At 40.6% G+C, this 22,264-nt stretch overlaps 1 protein-coding gene across 4 annotated transcripts in view; it reads right to left on the reverse strand.

Moving 5' to 3' along the window:
• KATNBL1 (katanin regulatory subunit B1 like 1) overlaps window positions 1–22,264 on the reverse strand; it is a 46,004-nt gene that overhangs the window by 6,183 nt on the left and 17,557 nt on the right. For 3 of the 4 annotated variants that reach the window (XM_066342107.1, XM_066342110.1, XM_066342108.1), the window contains 3 exons: window positions 8,958–9,088; window positions 7,269–7,309; window positions 3,521–3,800 (listed from right to left, as the gene is read on the reverse strand). In XM_066342107.1, coding sequence (XP_066198204.1) covers window positions 3,521–3,800; window positions 7,269–7,309; window positions 8,958–9,074 — 438 coding nt within the window. In that variant the 5' untranslated portion in view covers window positions 9,075–9,088. Of the gene's footprint in view, window positions 1–3,520; window positions 3,801–7,268; window positions 7,310–8,957; window positions 9,089–9,609; window positions 9,707–22,264 lie in introns of those variants that run through there. The other variant, XM_066342109.1, reaches the window with a different exon arrangement.

Consider the following 22,264-nt stretch of genomic DNA (forward strand, 5'->3'; position numbering starts at 1 on the left):
TTGTACAGATTCTTTTATACAAAAAGGACTAATTTTAGAACTGGAACAGCTAGATCAAAGGTTATGCACACTTGAATTTGACAAAATAATTTGTATCACTTTTAGATTTAGGTTTTTAGAGCATGAAAAAGGTTTGAAACAACAAAAGAGCAATCAAATCTATTAAATGTGAGGCTAAGAAAGGTTTGTGAAAAGTAATCAAAATCAGAGCACAAAGTAAAAAGAAGGCCTTGAAAAAATGTCTTGCACTGTGGTACTAATTCAAATGCACAATAAAACTTGTTTTTAAAGGCATTTGCATTCAATGTTTACTCCCTCAGTTCAACTTAAGAACCAACCTAGGTTCTAATCAAGGCCAGATTTCTGGGTTATAGAGGTACATGTTCCTTCCCTTCAAGTACTGTATGTAGTTTCTATGATTATCTGGTTAGTGTTGGACTCATCACTTCTATTACTACATGCAAATGTCTGTTTTCTACCCATCTGTCTATTTCCTCAGATCCCGCAGAATGTATTACACAGTAGGGAACCCTCAGTAACTACTTGTGAATGAATGAGTTTGACAGTGACTCTCTTTAACATTAAGGTTCAGTTACCATCCTGTTCTCCAGGGCCCATGATAATTCAGTATTAAACCAAATTCTCCATCCTTACTCTTTTCTCACACACAGTATACACACTTCTATCACTTCTCCTAGTATTGCTAACTTTCTATTGCTCCAGGATCCAATTAAGAAAATATTTTCACTAGCAAAAATAATCTCTTTTGCATCACTTCATTTTGGTTTTAGTTAATAACATTGTATTTTCTACTTTTCTTTCACCTTATTCACTGTAATTATTATCCTAAATATGATGCTCACTCACCTATACACACTTATGACCATATTAATTTAAAAACTTTTTCTGCTTACATGACAGAGAAAACAAATTTTGTGTGTGTGTATTTTTCTGAAGTGAGATCTGGGGAGGCAGATAAGACTCCCGCATGTGGTCAACCGGGATCCACCCGGCATGCCCACCAGGGAGTGATAGTCTGCCCATCTGGGCTGTTGCCCCAATGCAACTGGAGCCATTCTAGCACCTGAGGCGGAGGCCATGGAGCCGTCCTCAGTGCCTGGGCTTACTTTGCTCCAATGGAGCCTTGGCTGTGGGAGGGGAAGAGAGAGAGAGGAATGAGAGGGGGAGGGGTGGAAAAGCAGATGGGCGCTTCTCCTGTGTGCCCTGGCCAGAATTTGAACCTGGGACTTCCACACACCAGGCTTCTCTCTCTCTCTCTCTCTTTCTCCTGCCTCCCTGCAGCCAGGACTTGATTAGAGCAAGTTGGCCCCAGACACTGAGGATGGGTCCATGGCATCCATCTCAAACGCTAAAATGACTCTGGTTGCAATGGAGCAATGCTGTAGATGGGCAGAGCATCACCCCCTAGTGGGCTTGCTGGGTGGATCCCGGTTGGAGTGTATGCAGGAGTCTGTTTCTGCCTGCCTCCTCTCACTAAAATGAAAAATAAAAAGTAATACTGTTATTTCTAAATGTTGAGATTATGGATAATTTTTTCCTTTGGGTTTATTTTTCTATAATATATATATACAGCCTTGGCAGGGTCTCAGTGGATCCAGTATTGTCCTAGAATGCCAAAGTTGTGGATTTGATCCCTGGTCAGGGCACATATGAGAAGGAACCAATGAGTACACAACTAAGTGGAACAACAAGTTGATGCTTCTTCCCCCACTCCTCAAATCAATGGAAAAATTAAAAAAAAAATACAACGAACATATAATTATTATAAATCCATGGTGACAAATTTTATCAAACCATTCTTTCACATGACCATTTTTATTTAAAAAATTACTTTTTTTGAGGTACAATTGACACACCATAAAACTCATCCACTGAAAGTATGTAATTCAATTATTTAAATTTTTTTTTTTTTTTTTAGAGAGATGAAAGGGGAGAAGGGAGGAAAGGAGAGGGAGGAAGAGGGAGGAAGAGGAAGTAAGAGGGAGGAAAGGAGAGAGAGAAGGAGAGAGAGGGAGGGAGAAAGAAGAAAACACTGATTTGTTGTTCCACTTATTTGTGCATTCCTTGCTTGATTCTTGCAGGTGCCCTGACCAGGGATTTTATTTTTATTTTTTTAGTGAGGGGGCAGTTTAAAAAGGGGGAAGGAGAGAGAAAGACAGGAAGAGGGAGAAAGATAGGAAAGGAGAGAGATGAGAAGCATCGAACTCATAGTTGCAGCGCCTTAGTTGTTCATTGATTGCTTTCTCATATGTGTCTTTACCAGGACGAGGGGCCCTCCAGCCAAGCCAGTGACCCCTTGCTTAAGCCAGCAACCTTGGGCTAAAGCCAGGGAACTTTGGGCTCAAGCCAACAACCATAGGATCATACCTATGATCCCACATTCAAGCTGGCGAGCCCGTGCTCAAGCCAGTCACCTTGGGGTTTCGAACCTGGGTGCTCAGCATCCCAGAACTATGTTCTATTCACTGCGCTACCACTTGGTCAAGGCCTGACCAGGGATTGAACCTGCAATATTGGCGTATGGGGACAACACTCTATCCAACTGTTACCCAGCCAGGGGCATGTAATCCAATTATTTTAAACCCATTTATAGCATTGTACAACCATTATAATAATCCAGTTTTAGAATGGTTTTATCATCCCTCTCAAAATTCCCTTAAGCCTAGTCAAATAACTAATTTTGCCTAAACCAGAAGAGCAGCAAATCTTAGTAGGTTTGCTAAAGCAAAGTTTCTACTACGTAATTTTGAAAGCCCAGTAAAATGTGCTTTGATAACTGGCTTTGGTGGTCTACTTTTTAGGCAAGATTTCTTATCCCTTCTTTTAAATCTCTATTGGCCAACTTGTCATTCTGGATGTTTATAGCAGCTTGTCAATAATTTCAAACCAACCTGACCAGGCGGTGGCGCAGTGGATAGAGCCTCGGACTGGGATGCAGAGGACCCAGGTTCAAGACCCCGAGGTCACCAGCTTGAGTGCGGGATCATCTGGTTTGAGCAAAAGCCTACCAGCTTGAAACCAAAGTCGCTGGATCCAACAAGGGGTTACTCGGTCTGCTGAAAACCCATGGTCAAGACACATATGAGAAAGCAATCAATGAACAACTAAGGTGTTCCAACAATGAACACCTTATGTTCCGCAATGAAAAACTAATGATTGATGCTTCTCATCTCTCTCCGTTCCTGTCTGTCTGTCCCTGTTTATCCCTCTCTGACTCACTCTCTGTCTCTGTAATAAATAAATAAATAAAATAAAATAAAATAAATAATAATTTCAAACCATTTATCACTAACTTGGAGAAATGAAATAAACTATTGATTCAAATTTGGTTTATCAGGAAAACTGGGTCAGGGAGTTATAATCATTCAAATAAATCTGAATTCAAGGGGTGGCAAATTATTCTTCTAGCAGGATATGTCAAAGAAAAATAACTCGCAGGATATGTCAAAGAAAAATAACTCAACAGTATAACAAAAATAAAGTTTAGAAACTTACTTACCTCAGAGAAAAACCCACTGTACTTTGATGATGGGCTTTCTGTCTGTGAAGAACCAGAATCACTGGAGTTAAGCAAATATGTTCGACACTCACGGTGTAATTTTTCAGGCAAGTGGCCCGCACAAGCCAGTTCATTTTCTTTATTTGCCATGTCACAGCCCCCACTCCTAGGGGACTGTTTCTTCTTATAACAAGGATTTGGAAAAGGATGATGAACTTTCTTTCTGTGGTAGATCACCTTACGTAGTTTATCTGAGCTTTTCACAGTTTGTCCAACTGTTCTGTAAAGATGAAAAAGAACCACACAAAAACCTTGAAAAGTTGTTAAACAGAGTTAATTGGTCACATTTTGTAATCAAAATCTGTAAAATAAAAAGTAAACAAAAATTTTAAAATCATTTTTTAAAAGATTTTATTTATTGATTTTTAGACAGAGAGAGAAAGGCAGTGGGTGGGGCAGATTGGGAAGTTTTACATCGTAGTTGCTTCTCGCATGTGCCTTGACCAGGCAAGCCCGGGGTCGCAAACCTGCAACCTTAGCATTCCAAGTCAATGCTCTATCCACTGAGCCACCACAGGTCAGACATTAAAATCTTGAATTTTAGCCTGACCAGGCAGTGGCGTAGTGGACAGAGTGTCGGCCTGGGATGCTGAGGACCCACATTCAAAACCCTGAGGTCACCAGCTTGAGTGTGGCCTCATCAGGCTTGAGCGCAGGCTCACAGACATGATCCCATGGTTGCTGGCTTGAACCTAAAGGTCACTGGCTTGAAGCCCAAGGTCACTGGCTTGAGCCCAAGGTCACTGGCTTGAGCAAGGGGTCACTGGCTCAGCTGGAGCCCCCCCAATCATGGCACCTATGAGAAGCTATCAATGAATCACTAAGGTGCTGCAACTATGAGGTGATGCTTCCCATCTCTCTCCCTTCCTGTCTGTCCCTGTTTGTCTTTCTCTCCCTCTCATTAAAAAAATAATAATAATAAATCTTAAATTTTAGATTTTTAAAAAGGTAAATTACAGCCTGACCAGGCAGTGGCGCAGTGGATAGAGCATCAGAATGGGATGCAGAGGACCCAGGTTCGAGACCCCCAAGGTCACCAGCTTGAGCGCGGGCTCATCTGGTTTGAGAAAAGCTCACCAGCTTGGACCCAAGGCCGCTGGCTCGAGCAAGGGGTTACTGGGTTTGCTGTAGCCCCACTGTCAAGGCACATATGAGAAAGCAATCAATGAACAACTAAGGTTCGCAATGCACAACGAAAAACTAATGATTGATGCTTCTCATCTCTCCATTCCTGTCTGTCTGTCCCTGTCTATCCCTCTCTCTGTCTCAGTAAAAAAAAAAGAAAAAAAAAAAAAGGTAAATTACAAACCATAAGAAAGCAATGACAAGAATGATACTTTATAGCAAGCAAAAATGAAAAGAGGCATGGCCCTGGCCAGTTGGCTCAGCGGTAGAGCGTCGGCCTGGCGTGCGGGGGACCCAGGTTCGATTCCCGGCCAGGGCACATAGGAGAGGCACCCATTTGCTTCTCCACCACCCCCCCCTCCTTCCTCTCTGTCTCTCTCTTCCCCTCCCGCAGCCAAGGCTCCATTGGAGCAAAGATGGCCCGGGCGCTGGGGATGGCTCCTTGGCCTCTGCCCCAGGCGCTAGAGTGGCTCTGGTCGCAGCAAAGCGACGCCCCGGATGGGCAGAGCGTCGCCCCTGGTGGGCGTGCCGGGTGGATCCCGGTCGGGCGCATGCGGGAGTCTGTCTGACTGTCTCTCCCCGTTTCCAGCTTCAGAAAGATAAAAAAAAAAAAAAGAAAAAAGAAAAAAAAAATGAAAAGAGGCATAATAACCAGATGCTATTAAAATAATTATTACAGGCCATTCTGGGAATAAGATAATTATAACAATTTCTAGTTACCTATACTTTTCCCAATCAAGTGACAAATAATTATACATCTTTGAACATTTTAAAGTTTATTTTGATTAAGTTGAAGTACATTTAATTTTATTTGAATAAGAAACCACACTAGAGCACATCTCATTGTTCAGTATAGTAGTTCTTAAATGTTTTGGCCTTAGGATGCTTTGCACTCTTAAAAATTCTTGAGGTCTCCTGAACAGACACTTCTCCCAAGAAGACATACAAATGGCCAATGGATATATGAAAAGGTACTCAATTTCACTAGCTATTAGGAAAGTACAAATCAAAACTAAAATGTGCTACCACCTTGCACTTCTTAGCATGGACATAATTAAGACAAGTAATAACAAATGTTGGAGAAGCTGTAGAGAAAAAGGAACCCTCATCCACTGCTGGTGGAAACATAAACTGGTATAGCCACTATAGAAAACAATATGGAGGTTCCCCCCAAAATTAAGAATAGAGTTACCATGACCCAGCATATAACCCAGCAACCCCTCTTCTGGGTATCTACCTGAAATTTCTGGTTATTCATAAACATGTATGTACCCCCATGTTCATTACAGCATTATTCACAGTGGCCAAGACATGGAAACAACCAAAGTGTCCTTTGATAGAGGATTGGATAAAGAAGATGTACATACATTACAATGGAATACTTCTACTCAGCCATAAAAAAGATAAAATATTGCCATTTTGACAACATGGATAAACCCTGAGAATATCATGATATGCAAAATAAGTCAGATGGAAAAGCCAAGAACCATATGATTTCATTCATATGTGGAATATAAAACTGAAAGCAACAAATGAACAAACAAGACAAACAAAATTTATAGCACAAATAATAGTATGGGGGTCACCAGAGGAAAAGGGGGGTGGGAAGGTAGTAAAGGGTAAAGAGAATCAGCTACATGGTGTTGGAAGAAGACTAGATTTCGGGTGGTGAGCACACAAAGCAATATACAGAAGATGTATTATAGAGTTGTACACTTGAAACTTATATAGAGTTGTACACTTGAAACTTATATAAACTTACATAATTTTATTAACCGATGTTACCCCAATCCACTTAATTTAAAAACTTAAAAATTCTTGAGGTCTCAAAAGAATTATTTTATGTGGGCAATATTTATTGGTATTTACTGTATTAGGAACTGATAAAATTTGTTAATTCATTTAAAAATAATAAACTCTTTACAGATTGACACACTCTTTTACCCAAAAAATCCTATATATACACATAGTGAAAATAATAGCATAGGTTCACATCTTTGCAAAATCTCTAATATTTGGTTTAAGAGAAGACAACTGGAGTCTCATTATCTGCTTTTCCATTCAATCTATTGTGATACCAATTGTAGCCTCTGAAAAAATCTACTATACACTTGTAAGAGAATAAAACTTAAAAAGGTTGAATAATGTCTCCGTATTGCTATGAATATAGTGACCTCAAAAACTCCCTGAAGGGCTACAGGGACTCCCAGGGTCCTCAAATCACACTTTGAAAACCAGTGCTTTAGTAGAAAGTTCGGCAGATCTGAGAATGAATGCCCTTTTTATCACTTTCTGGGTGTATAACCCTGAAAAAGTCATTTAACTTCTCTGATCTTTAGTTTTCCTCAACAGTTGTTGGAGGTAATACCACCTATCCAGTAGGACTGTTGTTAAAGATTGGAGGTAATATTGATGGGTTTAGCACAGGGCGTAGCACAAAGGAACTGTTTTACAATAAGTTAATCATTATTATAATGAAAGAGAATACTTATTTTTTCCCTATTTTACTCTTACCCAGCTTTCAATATCTGCTGTTTCCCACAAACTTTAAAGATGCTCTTACCTATGTATGTAAGTAGCCAACTGTTTTGGAGATTTCTTAACCTGAAAAATTAAAACAGATAGTTGCAGCATATTTAAGTTTTTTAACAAAGCTATGTAAACTGTGTGATTGATATCAACAAATCTGAAATTCAACAGTTAAAGATTTTTTGTTCTAATGTGTATCTCAATCAATAGTTACAACAACATTGTATATAAATGTTTTTGATATGTCCATCTCCTTATTTTCCATGCCACTACTCATTATATTTACAGGGTGCTTAATAAGTTGAATTTTAAAATGGTTTAAAAGAAATTATATCAGTGTTGATATGCCTTGCAATGGTAAACAAAAATTACCTTTAAGATTCTTCTTTAATATTAAACTAAAATATTAAACTTATATCCTATCAAAATAGTATACCGGCTAATATATATATATATATATATATTTTTTTTTTTTTTTTTTTTTTACAGAGACAGAGAGAGAGTCAGAGAGAGGGATAGACAGGGACAGACCGACAGGAACAGAGAGATGAGAAGCTTCAATCATTAGTTTTTCATTGCTCATTGCAACACCTTAGTTGTTCATTGATTGCCTTCTCATATGTGCCTTGACTGCGGGCCTTCAGCAGACCAAGTAACCCCGTGCTCGAGCCAGCGACCTTAGGTCCAAGCTGGTGAGCTTTTGCTCAAACCAGATAAGCCCTCGCTCAAGCTGGCGACCTCGGGGGTCTCGAACCTGGGTCTTCCACATCTCAGTCCGACGCTCTATCCACTGCGCCACCGCCCGGTCAGGCTGGCTAAAATATTTTTAAAGCTTTCAGAATACAAACAGTTTCCAATATTTCATTAATTCTACTTAATTCTGGCGAGTTAAGCAGAATTAGTATCTGTTGTTGTTTAAATAATTTATCCAGAACTGTCCATAAATCTAACAGTTTAAATTATCTGTGATAGAATGAAAGACTATGTCTCTTCAAAATTTGTATGTTGAAATCCTCCCTCCTAAAGTGATGATATTAGGAAGTAGAACTTTTGGGAAGTGACTGAGTCATTAGGGTAGAACCTTCATGAATAAGATGGGTACTCTTACAAAAGAGACCCCAGAGAGCTCTCTCACCCCTTCCATTATGTGAAGACACAGCAAGAGGACAACCATCTATGAACCAAAAAGTGGGCCTTCACCAGATACCAAATCTGCTAATTTTTTTTTTCTTTTTTCTGTATTTTTCTGAAGCCGGAAACGGGGAGAGACAGACAGACTCCCGCATGCGTCCGACTGGGATCCACCCGGCACGCCCACCAGGGGGCGACGCTCTGCCCACCAGGGGGCGATGCTCTGTGCCTCCGCCTCCGGGGCCTCGCTCTGCCTCCACCAGAGCCACTCTAGCGCCTGGGGCAGAGGCGGAGGAGCCATCCCCAGCGCCCGGGCCATCTTTGCTCCAATGGAGCCTCAGCTGCGGGAGGGGAAGAGAGAGACAGAGAGGAAGGAGAGGGGGAGGGGTGGAGAAGCAGATGGGCACTTCTCCTGTGTGCCCTGGCCGGGAATTGAACCCGGGACTTCTGCACACCAGGCCAACGCTCTACCACTGAGCCAACCGGCCAGGGCTAATTTTGTTATTTAAAGCCATCCAGTCTATGGTATTCTGTTATGGAATTCTTAGACTAAGATACTGTATTACCTATTGCTTAGAAACCACGGACTTACCTCCTTCATGTTCTTATTAGTGAAATTAGAGATCCTTTTTCTAGGAAGATCAATGGAATGATCCTCAATATTATTACAAAAATTCCGTTTTTTAACATTGTGCGTTTCAGATGCCATAATCTTTGAAGTACCTAGACAATAAAATAAAAATAATAAATGCAAAATACAAAAGGCAAAGAGCTGATCATTCCTTAATACACATATAAAAATACAACAACAGTTCTGAGCTATGTAAAAGAGGCTTAATGAGTAAAGCAGAGACCATAGTCCTAATTTAAACATTTTAAAAATCCTTAAACACAGAGGAAACACAGGCAGGGCATTTCAAGAAATTAAGGATCTTTCTGTTCTCATTCCTTTTAGTTGCAACCAGTAACAATAATATGGCATATATTCTGGGCCAATGCAAAATATCAGTCTCCCCATTTTCTATATTACTAGCCATATGTTAAATTTAAATTTACTGGTCATTGGCTAGGTAGCTCTGTTGGTTCGAACATCATCCCTAAAAGCCAAGATTGCAGGTTTGAGGCCCAGTACATAAAAGAATCGACCAATGAATGCATAAATGGAATAACAAACTGATGTTTCTCTCTCTCTCTTTAAAATCAATCAATAAGACCAGTGGTGATGCAGTGGATAAAGTGTTGACCTAGAATGCTGAGGTCACCGGTTCAAAATTCCAGTCTTGCCCAGTCAAGGTTCATATGGAAGTTGATGCTTCCTGCTTCTCCTCTCTTTGCTCTTTCTCTAAAAATAAAGAAAATCTAAAACAAAACCTAAAAAATTAAAAATAATGCCTAATCAGGTGGTGGCACAGTGGATAAAGTGTCAGACTGGGATGCAGAGGACCCACGTTCGAAAACCCTGTCACTGGCTTGAGCACGGGCTCATTGGGTTGAGAGTGGGCTCATCAGCTTGAGCACAGGGTTGTTGGCTTGAGTGTGAAATCATAGACATGAGCCTATGGTCACTGGCTTGAGCCCAAGGTCTCTGGCTTGAGCGAAGGGTCACTCGCTCCACTGTAGCTCCCAGGTCAAGGCACAATTGAGAAAGCAAAATGCCGCAATGAAGTATTGATGCTTCTCATCTCTCTCCTTCCTGTCTGCCTGTCCCTCTCTCTGCCTCTCTTTCTCTGTCCCTGTCACAAAAAAATAAAAATCAATAAAAAATTTTTTTAAATAAAAAAATAAATGTACAGGTCATGAAATCAGGTCTATGTGTATATTAGTGATATTTATGGCATCCAACTATACAGAAGACTAAAATTTTTGAACCAAATCACATATACCACCACATGCAGCCAGAGGAACCAAAATCAAACTACTGTATATATATCTGACTTGTTTTATGCCAAATCCTTAAATTTTTCTTTTATTTTTGCAGGTGGCTCTCCAAAGCTTTCCTCTACCTTTTAAAAAGTAATCCACACTCTCCTATTCCTCCAATTATATCTCATCAGCTCTTCCACCTTATCACCAGGTTAAGAAACCTCTTGAATGAGACTTCAGAGGGGATGGGGATTGGGGCTCTGGGTGAAAAAGGTGAAAGGATTAAGCAAACAACAATAAACACAACTCTCATAGACACAGACAACAGTTGGTGATTATCAAAGGGAAGGTAAAAGAGTATAACGCAGGGATAAATGGCGATGAAAGAAGACTTGACTTGGCGTAGTGAACACACAATGCAAGATATAGATGATGTATTATAGAACTGTACACCTGAAACCTATACAATTGTATTAACCAATGTTGCCCCAATAAGTTCAATAAAATTTTTAAAAAGTAAAAGAAAATAATACTCAGCCATAAGAATGACATATTGCTGCTTACAACACATATGGACCTTGAGAATATTATATTGAGTGAAAAAAGTAAATCAGAAAAAGCTAAGAACTATATGATTTCACACATAGATGGGATATAAAACTGAGACTCATGGATATAGACAAAAGTGTTTGCCAGTGGGAGGGGAGTAAAGAGGGACAAATATAAGGTGATGGTAAATGATTTGGCTTTGGGTGATGGGCAAACAACACAATCAACAGTTCAAATGCTATAGAGATGTTTACCTGAAACCTATGTACTCTTATTGATCAATGTCACCCCCATTAAATTCAATTTCTTTAAAAAAAGTAAACAATTGCAGTAATACAATAAGCACTGACAGAGGGGCACCCATGAGTGAGCAAAGCTTCACTGAGAGAATCTTACAGGAGAGTCTTACAGGACAAACAGCATGTGCAGAACTGAAAGGCATGAAGCAACATGGTTTGTTTGGCATAATCTTAAACAGATGCATGTGACTGGAGCTTAGGCCAGGGGTGAGTTGCAGCAGAGTGAGCAATGGGGCTGGAGACAAAGGCAGAAGCTAGATCACAAAGGGTCTTGTCTACCAGGTAAGTTTTGTTTATTTTTTTAAAGGAAGGAAGACATTTAAAGATAGCAGACTAAACACATGCAATTCTACCCTCCTTAAGACCCTGCTACAATGACAGTAAAAAGTTTTGGTTTTTTAATTTACATTTTTTTTTTTTTGACAGAGAGAGTCAGAGAGAGGGACAGATAGGGACACACAAACAGGAAGTGAGAGAGATTAGAAGCATCAAATTTTCGTTGTGGCACCTTAGTTATTCATTGAATTCTTCCTCATATGTGCCTTGACTGGGGGGCTACAGAAGACCGAGTGACCCCTTGCTCAAGCCAGCAACCTTGGGCTCAAGCCAGAGACCTTGGATTTCAAGCCAGTGACCTTTGGGCTCAAGCTAGCAACCATAGGGTCATGTCTATGATCCCAGGCTCAAGTCAGTGACCCCGTGCTCAAGCCAGATGAGCCCACGCTCAAGCCAGATGAGCCCACACTCAAGCTGATGACCTCAGGGTTTCGAACCTGTATCCTCTGCATCCCAGTCCAATGCTCTATCCATTGCACCACCACTGGGTCAGGCTTTATTTACATTTTTCTAATTGTAAATTTTATTATGCCAAATATTTTTTTTTTAATTTTTTAATTTTTTAATTTTTTATTTTTCTGAAGCTGGAAACGGGGAGAGATAGACAGACTCCTGCATGCGCCCAACCGGGATCCACCCGGCACGCCCACCAGGGGGCGATGCTCTGCCCACCAGGGGGTGATGCTCTGCTCCTCCCGGGCGTTGCTCTTTTGCGACCAGAGCCACTCCAGCGCCTGGGGCAGAGGCCAAGGAGCCATCCCCAGCGCCCAGGCCATCTTTGCTCCAATGGAGCCTCGCTGTGGGAGGGGAAGAGAGAGATAGAGAGGAAGGAGAGGGGGAGGGGTGGAGAAGCAGATGGGCGCCTCTCCTGTGTGCCCTGGCCGGGAATTGAACCCGGGACCTCTGCACGCCAGGCCGACGCTCTACCACTGAGCCAACTGGCTATGGCCCAAATATATTTTTTTAATTTAGAAAATGTAATGGGATGACATTGATCAATAAGAGTACATAGATTTCAGGTAAACATCTCTATAGCATTTGAACTGATGATTGTGTGGTGTATCCATCACCCAAAGTCAAATCACTCTCCGTCACCATATACTTACCCCTCTTTACCCCCTGCCCCACACCCTTCCTGAAAAACTCCCCCAGGTAACCACTTCACTTTTACCTATGTCCATGAGTCTCAGTTTTATAACCCACCTATGTATGAAATCATATTAATTCTTAACTTTTTCTGATTTACTTATTTCACTCAGTATAATGTTCTCAAGGTCCATCCATGTTGTCATAAATGGCACTATGTCATCATTTTTTAAGACTGAGTAGTATTCTATTGCATAAATGTACTTCTATCAAAGGACATTTTGGTTGTTTCCATGTCTTGGCCACTGTGAATAATGCTGCAATGAACATGGGGATGCATGTGTCTTTATATATGAATGTTTTTTGAGTTTCTTGGGTAGATACCCTGTACAGGGATGGCTGGGTCATATGGTAGTTCCAGTCCTAGTTTTTGAGAAACCATCAAACTTTCTTCCATAATGGCTGTTCCAGTTTATTGTCCCACCAGCAGTGAATGAGGGTTTCTTATTCTCCACAACCTCTCCAACACTTGTTATTACCTGTCTTGTTGATAACAGCCAGTCTAACAGGTGTGAAGTGGTATCTCATTGCAGTTTTGATTTGTATTTCTCTAATAGCCAGTGAAAATGAGCATTTTTTCAGATATCTGTTGGCCACTTGTAAGTCTTTTTGGGAGAAGTGTCTGTTCAGGTCCTCTCCCTATTTTTTAATCAGACTGTTTGTTTTTGAGCTTTGTGAGTTCTTTATATATTTTGGATATTAACCCCTTCTGGGAGCGGTTGTTTGCAAATATCTCCCATTTGGTTGGCTGGCTTTTTGTTTTCTTGTTGGTTTCTTTTGCTGTATAGAAACATTTTAGTTTGATATAGTCCCATTCATTTATTTTTTCCTTTACTTGCCTTGCCTTTGGGGTCAAATTTATAAATTGTTCTCTATGGCCAAGGTCCATAAGCCTATGTTTTCTTCTATGTAGTTTACTGTTTCAGAGCTTATATTTAGGTCTTTGATCCATTTTGAATTAATTTTGCGAGAACAAACTAGTCAAAGTTCATTCGTTGGCACATGGCTTTCCAATTTTCCAAGCACCATTTATTGAAGACGCTTTCTTTTCTCCATTGTGTGGTTTTAGCTCCTTTGTCAAAACTATTTGTCCATATATATGTGGTTTTATTTCTGGGGTTTTGATTTTGTTCCATTGGTCTGTATGTCTGTTCTTCCACCAACCATGCTGTTTTGATTATCCTGGCTCTGTAGAATAATTTGAAGTTAGGTATTATGATACTTCCAGCCTCACTCTTTTTCCTGAGGATTGCTTTGGCTATCCATGGTTTTTTTATGGTTCCATACAAACCTAGTAATTTTTTTTTTTTTTGACAGAGACAGAGTCAGAGAGAGAGAGAGATAGGAAGGGAGATAAGCATCAACTCACAGTTGCAGTAATTAGTTGTTCATTGATTGCTTTCTCATATGTGCCTTGACTGGGGGGCTCCAACAGAGCCAGTGACCCCTTGCTCAAGCTAGTGACGTTGGGCTCAAGCCAGTGACCTTTGGGCTCATGCCGACGACCATGGGGTCATATCCATGATTCCATGCTTAAGCTAGCAACACTGCATTCAAGCTGGTGAGCCCACGCTCAAGCTGGCGAGCCTGTGCTCAAGCCAGATGAGCCCGTGCTTAAGCCTGCGATCTTGGGGTTTCAAACCTGGGACCTCAGCATCTCAGGCCAATGATCTATCTATTGCACCACCACCTGGTCAGGCAAACCCTGACCAGGTGATATTTTGTTCTATTCTTCAAAAAATGATTTTGGGATTTTGATGGGGCTTGCATTAAAGTTGTATATTGCTTTGGGTAATATGGCCATTTTTACTATGTTGATTCTTTCAATCCATGAACATGAAATATTTTTCCATTTCATTGTGTTTTTTTCAATTTCTTTCAATAATGCTTTGTTGTTTTCAGTTTATAGGTCCTTCACATTCTTTATTTATTTCTATGTATTTTATTTTTTGTTGTTGCAATTATAACAAGAATTTTTTTTTAGTTCATTTTCTGAAGTTTCATTGTTGGCATATAGGAAATCAATACATGTTTTATTTTTTTTTTTTTTAAATTTTTTTTAATTTATTTATTCACTTTTAGAGAGGACAGAGAGAGGGAGAGAGAGAGACAGAGAGAGAGAGAAGGGGGGAGGAGCTGGAAGCATCAACTCCCATATGTGCCTTGACCAGGCAAGCCCAGGGTTTCGAACCGGCGACCTCAGCATTTCCAGGTCGACGTTTTATCCACTGCGCCACCACAGGTCAGGCCAATACATGTTTTATATTGATTTTGTATCCTGTGACTTTATTGTTTTGTTTCAAATAGCTTTTGGTGGCATAAAGAGTTTTTAAAAACATAAACTCCATAAGGACAAAGAAGAGGAGGTGATGGCAACATCTTGGAAACGGCAGAGCAGAAGTGATAAAAGGCTTGCCTAATCTGAGAAAGTCAAATCCTAAATCAACAGTGAGGAAAGGTAAAAAGCAGAATCCCCTAAAGATTCAGGAATTAGCAATAGTTAGGACCTCAAGAAGTGTGGATAAAGGTGGGCTTAAGATCAAGTAGAATTATTAAATATCCATTCAAGACACAGATCCCTACATCCCCTTCCCTATTCCAGGGGGAAAAAAAAGTTTTATTTTTTTATTTTTATTTTATTTTTTAATTTTTATTATTTTATTTTATTTTTTTGAGACAGGGAGTCAGAGAGAGGGATAGACAGGGACAGACACAGGAATGGAGAGAGATGAGAAGCATCAATCATCAGTTTTTTGTTGCGAGACCTTAGCTGTTCATTGATTGCTTTCTCATATGTGCCTTGACCGCGGGCCTTCAGCAGACCGAGTAACCCCTTGTTCGAGCCAGCGAGCTTGGGTCCAAGCTGGTGAGCTTTTTGCTCAAACCAGATGAGCCCACGCTCAAGCTGGTGACCTTGGGGTCTCGAACCTGGGTCTTCTGCATCCCAGTCCGACGCTCTATCCACTGCGCCACTGCCTGGTCAGTCAAACAAGTTTTATTGTATGAAAAATTTTAAACAGAGTCTTTGTGATGGGAAACGTCAGTCACAAATGAGGGTAAAAGGAACATATTCTAAAAGGGAAGGGGTGGGGTTGGAATCAAGTGAAAGTTTATATACTAAATGTTGACACCTCTAACCTTTTTTCTACCACTTGCCCCATAGTCGTTGCAGTCAGGCTTATACACTTCAGGAAAGAGTGCAGAAGAGCAATCCCAGAGGGACACACACACACACACACACACCTACCTACCTACCTAAAGATATTGACATCAGTGGTGGTCAAAGTCCACAAAGAACTGTTTTATACCTAGATAAAAGTGGTGGTTACAATTAAAGGGTGAATTAAACTTGACTTTCAAAAATACCCTCAAGAGATAAGCACAAATTGCATCTGTGAAACACAAATGACTCCTGGAAATTAATTACTATTAGAGTAGACCCTTGTTTCTGTCAAAAGATGTATGCTGATTATTAAACAATCTATTAGTCTGACCTGTAGTGGCACAGTGGATAGAGCACTGACCTGGAATGCTGAGGTGGCTGGTTTGAAACCCTGGGCTTGCCTGGTCAAGGCACATATGGGGAGCAGCTATGAGTTGATGCTTTTTGTTCCTCTCCCCCACCCCCCATCTTTCTGTTTTGCCTCTTTCAGAAATGAATGAATAAATAAAACCTTAAAAAAAAAACAGAACACCGTCCTGGCCGGTTGGCTCAGTGGTAGAGCGTCGGCCTGGCGTGCGGGGGACCAGGGTTCGATTCCCGGCCAGGGCACACAGGAGAAGCGCCCATTTGCTTCTCCACCCCCACCCCCTCCTTCCTCTCTGTCTCTCTCTTCCCCTCCCGCAGCCAAGGCTCCATTGGAGCAAAGATGGCCTGGGCGCTGGGGATGGCTCCTTGGCCTCTGCCCCAGGCGCTAGAGTGGCTCTGGTAGCTGCAGAGCGACGCCCTGGAGGCGCAGAGCATCGCCCCCTGGTGGGCGTGCCGGGTGGATCCCGGTCGGGCGCATGCGGGAGTCTGTCTGACTGTCTCTCCCTGTTTCCAGCTTCAGAAAAATCAAAAAAAAAACCCAACCCAGAACACCAATCTATTAAAAGTCAACGTTTTGGATACAACTCCTCAATACGAAATTGCCTGTATCACAAAACAGCCTTGAGAAATAAAAGCAATTGGAGAAAAGGTCTCTAATGTCATTCAAATTTTTAAAGTAAATATGTATAGCAGAATGATAATCAAAGGCATAATAATTTGAACGTGAGGTAATGGTCCTATTTCCTTAAGATTATGACATTCCTAAAGCACTAGTATCTGATTTAAGATTTTACAAATTTTAAAACATACAAAAAAACCAAAAGATTACTTAAGAATACTAGGTGGGGCCTGACCTGTGGTGGTGCAGTGGATAAAGTGTCGACCTGGAAATGCTGAGGTCGCCGGTTCAAAAAAAAAAAACCCTGGGCTTGCCTGGTCAAGGCACATATGGGAGTTGATGCTTCCTGCTTGTCCCCCCCCCCCCTTCTCTAAAATGAATAAATAAATAAAATAAAATAAATTAAAAAAAAGAATACTAGGTGGAGGTGTGCCTTTTCTCCCAGGAGCAAGCCCTTGCCTTTTTCTCCCCCTAACCCTCTCCCCTATTTTCCCCCATAGGCCCATATCTCCTAAAGCTGTGATGGGGAACCTTTTTATAAAAACCGCCCACTTTTGCAGTGCTGGTCAACCTGGTCCCTCCCGCCCGCCCACTAGTGGGCGTTCCAGCTTTCATGGTGGGCGGTAGCGGAGCAACCAAACGGCACTGCGATTGGCCCACCATGAAAGCTGGAACGCCCACTAGTAGGCGGGAGGGACCAGGTTGACCAAGCACTGCAAAAGTGGGCGAACTTTATAAAAAGGTTCCCCATCACGGTCCTAGAGTCTAAGGGTCGCCAGGAAACTTGCAACTAGGGGAGCAATGGGCAGCAGCAGCATGTCCAGGGCTAACCCCCTATCCCCGTCTCCAAGGCCCCCTTTTCTCTGACTTCCCAGTGTCGGCCCATTTCTTCCCTATAAGGTTTCTGAAGAGCTAAAGCAGCCCTGCCTGGTCTCCATACTGTTGCTTCTTCTATTTTAGGCCCTACCTTGTTTCACTGTCCCCAGCTTTAATAAATATACTCTCAAATTGAAAAAAAAATACTAATTGGAAAATTAATATTGAAAGTTTAAGATGGGTGGTGTCACAATAACAACAATAATTTCCAATAAAATAATAGCTGCCACCATTTTATCATTTAACATGAAACTACAGATGCATTATATCCAGTATCTCATTTATCATTTCTGTTGCAGAAACTGTAATTCTCATTTCTAAAACATACAGATTTTAATAAGTTTTTTGTTTGTTTTGAGAGAGAGAGAGACAGACAGGGACAGACAGATAGATACTATACTTGATCTTAGCCAAAAGGCCGAGAAGCAGGGACAGACAGAGAGGGAGAGATGAGAAGCATCAACTCATAGTTGCGGTACTTTAGCTGTTTATTGATTCCTTTCTCATATGTCCCTTGACAAGGGGGGTACAGCCGAGCCATGACCCCTGTTCAATCTAGTGACCTTGGGCTCCAAACAGTAACTTTTGGGCTCAAGCCAGTGACCATGGGGTCATGTCTATGATCCCACGCTCAAGCTAGCGATCCCACATTCAAGCTGGTGAGCCTGCACTCAAGCTGGCAACCTCAGGATACCAAATCTGGGACCTCAGTGTCCCAGGCCTATGCTCTATCCGCTGTGCCACCGCCTGGTCAGGCTAAGAAGTAACTCTTGTTCTAATGTACTAAAGATGTTTTATGTTTATTTAGGCCAAAATTTGCTGATCAGTGGAGGATGTATAATAAAATTTCTTATCTTATATACTCTCCCTGAGGAATACTTTCCCCTCATATAATCTTATGGTTTGCTTCCTTATAACATTTTTAAGTTCAAATACCACTTCCTCAGAGTGGCTCTCTCTGACCTAAACTCTAAAATAGCACCTACTTTCACTTCCCTATCTCCTTATCCTACCTTATCCTAGTTTTCTTCATAATACTTGTCACTGCTATATATAGATATATTTATACACACACATGCACATATACTTGTCTGTTTGATCATGTCTTTTCTACTAAAATATAAACTCCATAAAAGGTAGGACATTGCTTGCTTGTTCACTCTTATATTCCTTGGGTCTACAATACCACCTGGAACATACAAAGTACTCTATATGTACATGTTGAATTAATTAGTAAAACTTCCATTCTATACTATATAAAATGATATTTGAAACAGCTTTCACCTTCTGTCTTTAGTTTAACCTTTTCTAGTACAGACCATCAGAATCCTTTTATCCATAAATTAACCCTGATTACACACACACACACGTGTATTTTTATAAATTTTTTTTTTATTCATTTTAGAGAGGAGAGAGAGAGAGAGAAAGGAGAGAGAGACAGGGGGGAGGAGCTGGAAGCATCAACTCCCATATGTGCCTTGACCAGGCAAGCCCAGGGTTTCGAACCGGCGACCTCAGCATTTCCAGGTCGACACTTTATCCACTGCGCCACCACAGGTCAGGCCGTGTATGTATTTTTAAAAAGTCTATAAAATTTGATTATTTTTCCTTTAGAAGATAACATTTATTGGTAGTCTGTCTTCTTTTTATATGGAAAAATATTCATTTCTTTATAGGCTAGAACAATTTTCTAAACAACATACAATGTTGCCTGATCTGTGGTGGCAGAATGGATAGAGTATCAACCTGGAACACTGACATTGTCAACTTTAGCCAGCCAGCTTGAGAATGCGGTCGCTGTCTTGAGCACGGGATTATCAACACAATCCCAAAGGTTGTAGCTTGAGCTCAAAAATTGCTGGCTTAAAAGCCCAGGGTTGCTGGCGTGAGCCCAAAGGTCACTGGCTTGAGCAAGAGGACACTGGTTCAGCTTGAGCCTGAGGTCTGATCCCCACCAGACAAGGAAAATTATCAAAAGCAATTAATGCACAACTAAAGTGAACCAACTATAAATTGATGCTTCTCTCCCTGCCCCCCAAAAGAACATACAATGTTGTATTTTTTTAAGAGTGAAGGACTTTATATCACTAGAAAAATACAAGTCAAAACCATAATGAGATACTACTTTCAACCACCAGAATGGCTATAATAGAAACCAGACAATAAGAAGTATTGGGAAAGATATGGAGAAACCAGAACCCTCACGTTACTGTGGGAATATAAAATGGTACAGCAGCTCTGGAAAAGTTTGCCAGTTCCTTAAAGTGTTAAATACAGATTTACCATATCATCAAGCAATTCTACTCCTACATATTTATTCACTAGAAAGCCCGGCGGTCATACGAAATGACCGCTGTTCTAGATATTATAAATTGTAATTAAAATGATTTGTGCAAAGGTGTCTGCTAATTCAAACTGAATTACCTAGGGCAGGCGGCAAGGATGCCCCTTTGCTTAGTGCCCTACGGGGTTTCCCCCTTCTACTTGCTTAATTGCTTAAAGTAGAGTGCAATGAAGGAAACCACTGGCGGTACATTTCTTAAGAGCCACCACTAGCTCAATAAATAAAGGTGATTTAAATAATAAAATGTTAATTCACATGTCAAAGATCTCAATTCTCAATTAGTGGAACTACAATGTTTCTGTACTTGCAACATTGAGAAAATCCTTTCTTGCCACGGTCAAATCAATTAGTTTCTAACTTGAAGTTTAAGGACTGACAGTGTTCACATTTAATATTCATGTCACCAGAGGAATGCTCAAAAATTAAAGTTTCTCCGTTTGAAACTGTTTTAATCCTTTTTGCGTTTCGGTCAGCATTACTCTGTTGTTTTTTTGCATTTCTCTGCTGCCTTTGTTCAAGGGACTCATTTTGTCGAGACAGGCTTTTTTGTCTTGCATCTGAGGCAAGCCTTGTTTCTCTATGCTCATCAGTCTCATTTTGCCGAGAAAGACGCATTTGCTCTGCGACTGAAGCAAGCCTTGTCTTTCTCTGCTCAGTGGTTTCTTTTTGTCGAGAAAGCCGTTTTTGTGCAGCTTTAGCTCCTTTTCTCTCCTCTTCGGTGCTGTATTTTCTAGGAGGCATTCTTAAAAGAAATTACGTTAAGATGTAGTTTTTATGTAAAACAGATGATTGCCAATGCAAACAAATGTTCACCTTCCCCGACAGGCTCAATTTGCGTTCAGCCTTAAACGGTTTCAAAAGCAGATGATTGCCAATGCAAACAAATGTTCACCTTCCCCCTGACCCACTCAATTTGCGTTCAGCCGTGGCAACTTCACCCCATTGGCTAGTACAGTTACGCAAGCGACCAATAAGCTATCGGCAACAAACAGACACTTAAGCCGCATATAATAAAGATGTGAAAGGAAGTTTATGTCCACAGAAGACTTGTATGCAAATGTTTATAACAACATTATTCAGAATAGCCAAAAATGTGACAGACCCAAATATTTATCAGCTGGTAAATGGATAAACAATATGAGGTATATCCATTTGGAATATTATTCAGCAACAAAAAGACATGGAAGTACTGATATATGCTACAATATGTATGAATATCATGCTAAGAGTAACATCATATATTATATGATTCCATTTATACCCATAAAAGTAAATACCCATAATAGTAAAATCTATACCGAAAGTAGAGTAAAGAGTTGACTAGGACTGGAGTAGAAGTAGGAATAACTACAAATGGGTACAAGGTTTCTTTGGGGGGGGGGGTGATGATAATGTCCTAAAATTTGATTGGGTTGATGACTGCACAATTCTGTATATAATTATGATCAGTAAACTGCATATTTTGTGTATGCAAGTTATATTTCAATAGAGCTTAAAAAGGTAAAGGGAATTATTAAAAGTGTAGTGATAAAGCCTCTTTAAAAAGGATTTTTACACTACAAATTCCAGTTTGCTTTCTGCCTTATATATTTAGTAGTACCTTTCCTGAGCAATAATATACATAGGATATCCTTTTTCCCAAGAGCATTTGACAGTGCTACTCAAATAATTAAAAGTGCCCGACTAGGCGGTGGCACAGTATATAGAGCGTTGGATTGGAATGTGGAGGACCCAGGTTCAAAACCCCAAGGTCGCCAGCTTGAGTGCAGGCTCATCTGGTTTGAGCAAAGCTCACCAGCTTGAGCCCAATGTCGCTGGCTCGAGCAAAAAGGTCACTTGGTCTGCTGTAGCTCCCTAGTCAAGGCACATATGAGAAAGCAATCAATGAAAAACTAAGGTGCCACAACGAAAAATTGATGCTTCTCATCTCTCTCTTTCTGTCTGTCTGTCCCTACCTGTCCCCCTGTCTCTCTGTCTCTGTCACAATAAATAAATAAATAAATGACTAAAAGTAGTTGTTGAAGCTCCTAGATATTTCCAAAGTGCCATTTGATAATATACAAAATGAGAATAATCAGAAATGGAATCAAGAGTGGTTAAAGATATTAATTACAGAATATAGAAATGATAATCTTTAAATAAAATATAATGAAATCAATGCCTTGAGAGATAAAGCAAGGGCTAGAAGAGATTGAGACCAAAATATGAACTTTACTTATAACTATTCTGAACACTGGATATAGTGTGTATTTTCTTAAATAAAGGCTACATCGTAATTGCTATGGGTATTTTCTTGAGAAGGTAGAAAAACAATGGCATGTAGAAGGAACTGAAGAGA

Source organism: Saccopteryx leptura, chromosome 6 (genome assembly GCF_036850995.1).
Source record: "Saccopteryx leptura isolate mSacLep1 chromosome 6, mSacLep1_pri_phased_curated, whole genome shotgun sequence".
Lineage (NCBI taxonomy): Eukaryota > Metazoa > Chordata > Mammalia > Chiroptera > Emballonuridae > Saccopteryx > Saccopteryx leptura.